Here is a 7,644-nt window from a genome sequence, read left to right as displayed (position 1 = left end):
CAGGTGATACGGCATGGCTACTGTATGACACGTATGGTTTCCCGGTGGATCTAACGGGTCTAATAGCAGAAGAGCGCGGCCTGAAGGTGGATATGGAGGCCTTTGAAGAGGAGAGGAAGGCTGCTCAGGTAGATCACGGTTTTGACGATAGATGGGGATATACAGCTTATTGATCTCGGGGTCTCTGGGGGGAGAATTAGTCATGCGGTAGAATGTTTGTGTGGCCCCTTGCGGGACATGTGCATGCCGGGTGATGTGCAGTCTGCAATGTTTCTTCATAAGGAATATGTTCCCCTCCCATCTCTGTAACATTGACCTGACCTCACTGCTCTATGTTCTCTCATGTCCCTTGTTCCACATTTGCTGCTGATATTCTGGGACTGACGCCTCCTCGTCCCGTTACAGCTGAAATCTCAGGGGAAGGGGGCTGGAGACGAGGACCTCCTGATGCTGGACATTTACGCCATTGAGGAGCTGCGCTCCCGGGGCCTGGCGCCCACCGACGATTCTCCCAAATACAATTACAAGTCTAACTCTGAGGGTGTCTACGGTAAGATTTGTGTCTTCTCGGTGGGAGGTTTCACGGTGGAGGGTCGGGGAGGTCTAACAGTCTCTGATCTTCTTCTGTCCCCTCAGAGTTTGAAGGTGTGGTGGGCACGGTGAAGGCAATCCGCAGAGAGAAGACCTTTGTGGATGAGGTCAGCACAGGGCAGGAGTGCGGCATCGTCCTGGACAAGACCTGCTACTATGCAGAACAAGGCGGGCAGACGTTCGACGAGGGGTACATGGTCCGGGAAGATGATGCCAGTGACGATGTGAGTGTATTGTGGTGCGTTTAGTCTCTGACACTTCATGTTCACACACAGGGCTGACCTGAATCCTGTCACTGCTCCAGCCTCTCCTATGTGGGGATCGCCCTGTGCCCCTTCAGTCTCGGCTCAGATTGAGATTTGTGCACAGTGGCGTAACAATCACCATAGTGACCCAGGCGGCCGCTATGGGGCCCAGGGGCACTGTGGGGCCCGGCCCAGATGCCGTGCGGGCCGCCAGGGTCGCTATGGGATCCTCTGCTGGTGGCTTTCACTGGCGGCTGAAGACGAACACGCCGCTGTTCAGATCACTGACGCCGCTGTTCAGATCACAGAGTCAATGAGAGCCAGCAGCGGCGGTGGAACATGCTGGACCCAGCAGTGGAGGAGGCGGGGCCCATGGTCGGCCGCAGGGGAGACGGCGGGCCAGGCGATGGAGGAGGAGACGGGGCCCATCAGCGACTGTGGATGAAGAGGAGGCGGACAGGTAAGGAGTGTGACCCTGCAGAGCCCACCATAGAGAGTCTATGGTGGGCTCTGCAGGGTCACCCTCAGCTGGGATCTCGAGTGATCTCTGCAAGGGGTATAATTAGAAATCACAGGGCCCCATACAAAATTTTGCTATGGGGCCCTGTGATTTCTAGTTACGCCCCTGTTTGTGCATCTTCTATATCAAACTGTTCCGTTTCCCCATCCCCCACCATTCTAGGAGCGGGGCAATGTACTGCGTCAGTGCAAAATATAAAGTGCTGGCATGAAATCCTATTGGAATAAATCGGAAAGGATAGAGTTCAACCTCCCCCATGAGATGCAGCATGCGCCGTGTACACCAGCCGCGGGCCTGCTAGTCACTCGCGGGTCCTCAGAGATGGGGACACGGGGATTGCCGCAGCTCTCGTCCTGATACTCGGGTTAGGAATCTCCCAGTTACACTCTCTGACCTGAATGGCGGAGTCTCGTGCTAATTGGAACCCAAGATGTGTTGTCACTGCCGACTTGTCAGAGAGAACAACAATTCACCTATACGAACTGGGAAAACCTGCCCTCGCTGGCTAACCGGGGAGACTTCCAGGACTGTCTGTATCTGGCATGAATCTACCAGTAACTGTTGATGGTAGAAAATGGTTCCAACTCAAGTGAAAAATAAAGCAGAACAGAAGGGGACATCCATTGTCCTTGGGACACTTGGTGTCCATTTCTCCTGTAGGAGGCAGTATAATACTTGGTGTCCATTTCTCCTGTAGGAGGCAGTATGGTACTTGGTGTCTATTTCTCCTGTAGGAGGCAGTATAGTACTTGGTGTCTATTTCTCCTGTAGGAGGCAGTATAGTACTTGGTGTCTTTCTCCTGTAGGAGGCAGTATAGTACTTGTTGTCCATTTCTCCTGTAGGAGGCAGTATAGTACTTGGTGTCTTTCTCCTGTAGGAGGCAGTATAGTACTTGTTGTCCATTTCTCCTGTAGGAGGCAGTATAGTACTTGGTGTCTTTCTCCTGTAGGAGGCAGTATAGTACTTGTTGTCCATTTCTCCTGTAGGAGGCAGTATAGTACTTGGTGTCTTTCTCCTGTAGGAGGCAGTATAGTACTTGTTGTCCATTTCTCCTGTAGGAGGCAGTATAGTACTTGGTGTCTTTCTCCTGTAGGAGGCAGTATAGTACTTGTTGTCCATTTCTCCTGTAGGAGGCAGTATAGTACTTGGTGTCTTTCTCCTGTAGGAGGCAGTATAGTACTTGTTGTCCATTTCTCCTGTAGGAGGCAGTATAGTACTTGGTGTCTTTCTCCTGTAGGAGGCAGTATAGTACTTGTTGTCCATTTCTCCTGTAGGAGGCAGTATAGTACTTGGTGTCTTTCTCCTGTAGGAGGCAGTATAGTACTTGTTGTCCATTTCTCCTGTAGGAGGCAGTATAGTACTTGGTGTCTTTCTCCTGTAGGAGGCAGTATAGTACTTGTTGTCCATTTCTCCTGTAGGAGGCAGTATAGTACTTGGTGTCTTTCTCCTGTAGGAGGCAGTATAGTACTTGTTGTCCATTTCTCCTGTAGGAGGCAGTATAGTACTTGGTGTCTTTCTCCTGTAGGAGGCAGTATAGTACTTGTTGTCCATTTCTCCTGTAGGAGGCAGTATAGTACTTGGTGTCTTTCTCCTGTAGGAGGCAGTATAGTACTTGTTGTCCATTTCTCCTGTAGGAGGCAGTATAGTACTTGGTGTCTTTCTCCTGTAGGAGGCAGTATAGTACTTGTTGTCCATTTCTCCTGTAGGAGGCAGTATAGTACTTGGTGTCTTTCTCCTGTAGGAGGCAGTATAGTACTTGTTGTCCATTTCTCCTGTAGGAGGCAGTATAGTACTTGGTGTCTTTCTCCTGTAGGAGGCAGTATAGTACTTGTTGTCCATTTCTCCTGTAGGAGGCAGTATAGTACTTGGTGTCTTTCTCCTGTAGGAGGCAGTATAGTACTTGTTGTCCATTTCTCCTGTAGGAGGCAGTATAGTACTTGGTGTCTTTCTCCTGTAGGAGGCAGTATAGTACTTGTTGTCCATTTCTCCTGTAGGAGGCAGTATAGTACTTGGTGTCTTTCTCCTGTAGGAGGCAGTATAGTACTTGTTGTCCATTTCTCCTGTAGGAGGCAGTATAGTACTTGGTGTCTTTCTCCTGTAGGAGGCAGTATAGTACTTGTTGTCCATTTCTCCTGTAGGAGGCAGTATAGTACTTGGTGTCTTTCTCCTGTAGGAGGCAGTATAGTACTTGTTGTCCATTTCTCCTGTAGGAGGCAGTATAGTACTTGGTGTCTTTCTCCTGTAGGAGGCAGTATAGTACTTGTTGTCCATTTCTCCTGTAGGAGGCAGTATAGTACTTGGTGTCTTTCTCCTGTAGGAGGCAGTATAGTACTTGTTGTCCATTTCTCCTGTAGGAGGCAGTATAGTACTTGGTGTCTTTCTCCTGTAGGAGGCAGTATAGTACTTGTTGTCCATTTCTCCTGTAGGAGGCAGTATAGTACTTGGTGTCTTTCTCCTGTAGGAGGCAGTATAGTACTTGTTGTCCATTTCTCCTGTAGGAGGCAGTATAGTACTTGGTGTCTTTCTCCTGTAGGAGGCAGTATAGTACTTGGTGTCCATTTCTCCTGTAGGAGGCAGTATGGTACTTGGTGTCTATTTCTCCTGTAGGAGGCAGTATGGTACTTGGTGTCTATTTCTCCTGTAGGAGGCAGTATGGTACTTGGTGTCTATTTCTTCTGTAGGAGGCAGTATGGTACTTGGTGTCCATTTCTCCTGTAGGAGGCAGTATGGTACTTGGTGTCTTTCTCCTGTAGGAGGCAGTATGGTACTTGGTGTCCATTTCTCCTGTAGGAGGCAGTATGGTACTTGGTGTCCATTTCTTCTGTAGGAGGCAGTATGGTACTTGGTGTCTATTTCTCCTGTAGGAGGCAGTATGGTACTTGGTGTCTTTCTCCTGTAGGAGGCAGTATGGTACTTGGTGTCTATTTCTCCTGTAGGAGGCAGTATGGTACTTGGTGTCCATTTCTCCTGTAGGAGGCAGTATAGTACTTGGTGTCCATTTCTCCTGTAGGAGGCAGTATAACCTTTGGTGGCCTTATACCAAGCTGGGTCCCTCAATGGACAATCGGGAAAAAGAAGTTTAAAGGAGAACTAAAGCCAAATCTCTTTCAATTGGATCATTGCATGGTGGGGAAGGGGGGTGTTCACTATGACTCAGAGCTAAGCTCCACCCCTTTCCCCCCCCCCAATTATAAAAATAATTAGGGTTCTGCTGTTTTTTGTTGTTGACATTTTTCTTCTCTCCTCCACAGAAAACAGAGTTCACGGTCAGGAATACGCAGGTGCGCGGTGGTTATGTCCTCCACATAGGGACTGTGTACGGCACCCTGAAAGTTGGGGATTGCGTGCACCTCTACGTTGATGAGGTGAGTGCTGGCTCCATGCTGAACCTTGGCGCTGTAGGGTGACCGTTGCAGTGTTCAGTCATGTCACCCGTCTCCTCTTTATCTCAGGCAAGAAGACGGCCGATCATGAGCAACCACACAGCCACCCACATCCTGAACTTCGCCCTGCGCTCTGTCCTCGGGGAGGCTGACCAGAGGGGATCGCTGGTTGCCCCCGACAGGCTGAGATTCGATTTTACAGCTAAAGGTGCCATGACCACTCAGGAGATCCGCCAAGCTGAAGAGGTCGCAGCAAAACTGATCCAGGAGAACAAAGTGAGTGGGGCCATTCCTCCCGTGATCAGGGCCCTCCTGCCCCAGTCTGATCCCTGCAGGACAAGGGCAGGCAAAACGGAGTCCCCCAGACGCAGGGCAGGCAAAACGGAGTCCCCCAGACGCAGGGCAGGCAAAACGGAGCCCCCCAGACGCAGGGCAGGCAAAACGGAGCCCCCCAGACGCAGGGCAGGCAAAACGGAGTCCCCCAGACGCAACAGTGATCAATGAAGCAAACCCAATAGCAGGTATGAATGAAGCCGCACACCGCTGTTCCAGAAAGCTAAAATCAACTTTATTATTCCAACTAGAGCTGCAGCTAACGATTATTTTCAAAATCGATTAGTTAGCTGATTATTAAGTTCGCTTAATCGGATAAACTATAAAATAAAAGTTTAAAAAATGGCTCCAGTGATGGGACTACTAGTTTGTATTGAGGTTGTAGTCCATCACAGGAGCAAGCTTGGAGCGGTGGAAGTAAAAAAAAAAAAAAAGATAGTGTGGTGTGCAATATAGTGAAATGGAAAGTGTAAAATTATACAGCAATGAATGCAGAATGGCACCGGCTATAGAGGACTACAAAACCCAGCAAAAGCACATTATACAGCACAATGCAGAATACCGCCAGCTATAGAGGAATACAACAAATCCCAGCAATAGTACATAATAGCTGGCGGCATTCTGCATTGCGCTGTATAATGTACTATTGCTGGGTTTTGTAGTCCTCTATAGCTGGTGGTATTTAGCATTGTACCACTTTATAATGTACTATTGCTGGGATTTGTTGTAGTCCTCTATAGCTGGTGGTATTCCGCATTGCGCTGTATAATGTATTATTGCTGGGACTTGTAGTCCTCTATACAGCGCAATGCAGAATATCACCAGCTATAGAGGAGTACAACAAATCCCAGCAATACATTATACATACAGTGTATAATGTATTGCTGGGATTTGTATTCCTATGTATAATATACAGTACAATGTACCATCAGCTCTAGAGAAATACAAATCCCAGCAATACATTATAGAGCACCATGTGTGGGAAAGTGCAGGCTTACCTGACCAGTCTTCCAGCAACTTGCTTCTGAGATTGGACCTGTCTATCAGCTGCTGTCATCCCCCCACCCCTGCTCCTCCTTACTACATCTCCCCGCGTGCCTTGCCGATCGTGGATGGGCAGGAAATGTGAGGCGGGGAGGAGGTGCGGCGTGTGGAGCGTGGATGCGAGCGGGTCTGGCAGCGGCGAGCGTGAGGTGGGGAGGAGGTGCGGCGCACAGCGTGTGGAGCTGTGAACAGGGCCAACTGAACGGAAGCCGATTAATCGATTATTGAAAAAGTTGACAACTTTTTCAATAATCGATTATGTCGATTAGTTGTTGCAGCCCTAATTCCAACACCATCAGAGAACACTATTTGGTTCTGGAGATAGCGAGCCCATACGGCTGTTATGTTTACAGCAGCATGACCTTAGAAAAGCACCGACGGGTGCGGCACAAACATAAAAGCGGTCCCATCCATTCCCCGGATCACAATATTGCAATGATAGTCTATAGTAATGATTGCTGTCGGCTTCCGCTTTGTTCTATGTTCCGATCTCGAGTCTTCGATCACCTTTCACCGTTAGATATTTCCACTTGTTTGCCGCTTTTACAGTAAAGAAGCCTTTCCCACACTCTAAGTTCTTAGGCCCCGAGCCGCCTTGTCTCCTCTACGGCTCCCATCGCTGAGCAGTAACCAGAATATTATTTCTACAGACCGTGTATGCTTTGGATTGCCCCCTGGCCGCTGCTAAATCTATTCAGGGTCTGCGCGCCGTGTTCGATGAGACTTACCCCGACCCCGTCCGCGTGGTGTCGGTGGGGATTCCCGTGGAGGACCTCCTGGCTGACCCCTCGGGCCCGGCCGGCTCTGTCACGTCCATAGAATTCTGTGGAGGAACGTAAGTAACATTTGTGTGTCCAGTTGCTCTAACACGGGGTGAGGACTCCAATCCCCCGCACCTCCCCGTGTGATCACTTGACCCAGGGACACAGATGGTTCTGATTGGTTACAAATGACAGGCACCCGGCATGTACAAAAGCAGCATGGTGAAGTGGTTTGAGGTTCATGGGCCGTATATGAAATTTTCTACATCCAATTGCAATTCCTTCCCACCGAACCCAGCCGTCGTTTTCTGGAACTACAACCCCCAGCGTGCAAATTCAGTGGCTGGAAGTCCTGATTCTTGTAGTTCCACGGCATTGCTTCCCTAACCACCGATACCACTGTTGTCCTTCCAGACACCTTCAGAACTCCGGCCATGCCGGATCCTTCGTCATCGTCACCGAAGAAGCCATCGCTAAAGGAATCCGCAGGATAGTGGCCGTCACCGGGGCCGAGGCGCAGAAGGTGAGATGGTACAGAGCGCCATCGGTAGGACGCGGCAACAATGGCGCAAGATCATACTGACCGCTGCTGTTCATTTACAGGCTGTCCGCAGACAGGAGGCCCTGAAGTCTTCACTCAGCCAGCTGGAGGCCAAAGTGAAGCAGCAGACGTCCCCCAACAAGGATATACAGAAGGAAATAGCGGATCTCGGCGAGGTAAGATGGTCACATGACCTGCCCACTGTATATGGTGCCACACTGTACC

General features: G+C 49.7%; 1 protein-coding gene across 1 annotated transcript in view; it reads left to right on the top strand.

The window, feature by feature from the left end:
* AARS (alanyl-tRNA synthetase) overlaps nt 1-7,622 on the top strand; it is a gene marked incomplete at its 3' end in the record, with an annotated part of 16,985 nt that extends 9,363 nt beyond the window's left edge. Inside the window, exons 9-16 of the mRNA XM_018572434.1 lie at nt 4-128; nt 406-550; nt 637-815; nt 4,609-4,722; nt 4,810-5,016; nt 6,768-6,952; nt 7,293-7,401; nt 7,482-7,622. Coding sequence (XP_018427936.1) covers nt 4-128; nt 406-550; nt 637-815; nt 4,609-4,722; nt 4,810-5,016; nt 6,768-6,952; nt 7,293-7,401; nt 7,482-7,622 — 1,205 coding nt within the window. The remainder of the gene's footprint in view (nt 1-3; nt 129-405; nt 551-636; nt 816-4,608; nt 4,723-4,809; nt 5,017-6,767; nt 6,953-7,292; nt 7,402-7,481) is intronic.
* Nucleotides 7,623-7,644: the final 22 nt, after the last annotated feature.

The sequence above is a fragment of the Nanorana parkeri genome, unplaced genomic scaffold, assembly GCF_000935625.1.
Source record: "Nanorana parkeri isolate BGI_ZX_2015 unplaced genomic scaffold, ASM93562v1 scaffold2031, whole genome shotgun sequence".
In the NCBI taxonomy this organism is placed as follows: domain Eukaryota; kingdom Metazoa; phylum Chordata; class Amphibia; order Anura; family Dicroglossidae; genus Nanorana; species Nanorana parkeri.
The sequence above is the reverse complement of the archived record's forward strand: the minus strand, read 5'-3'. Positions and strand labels throughout refer to the sequence as shown.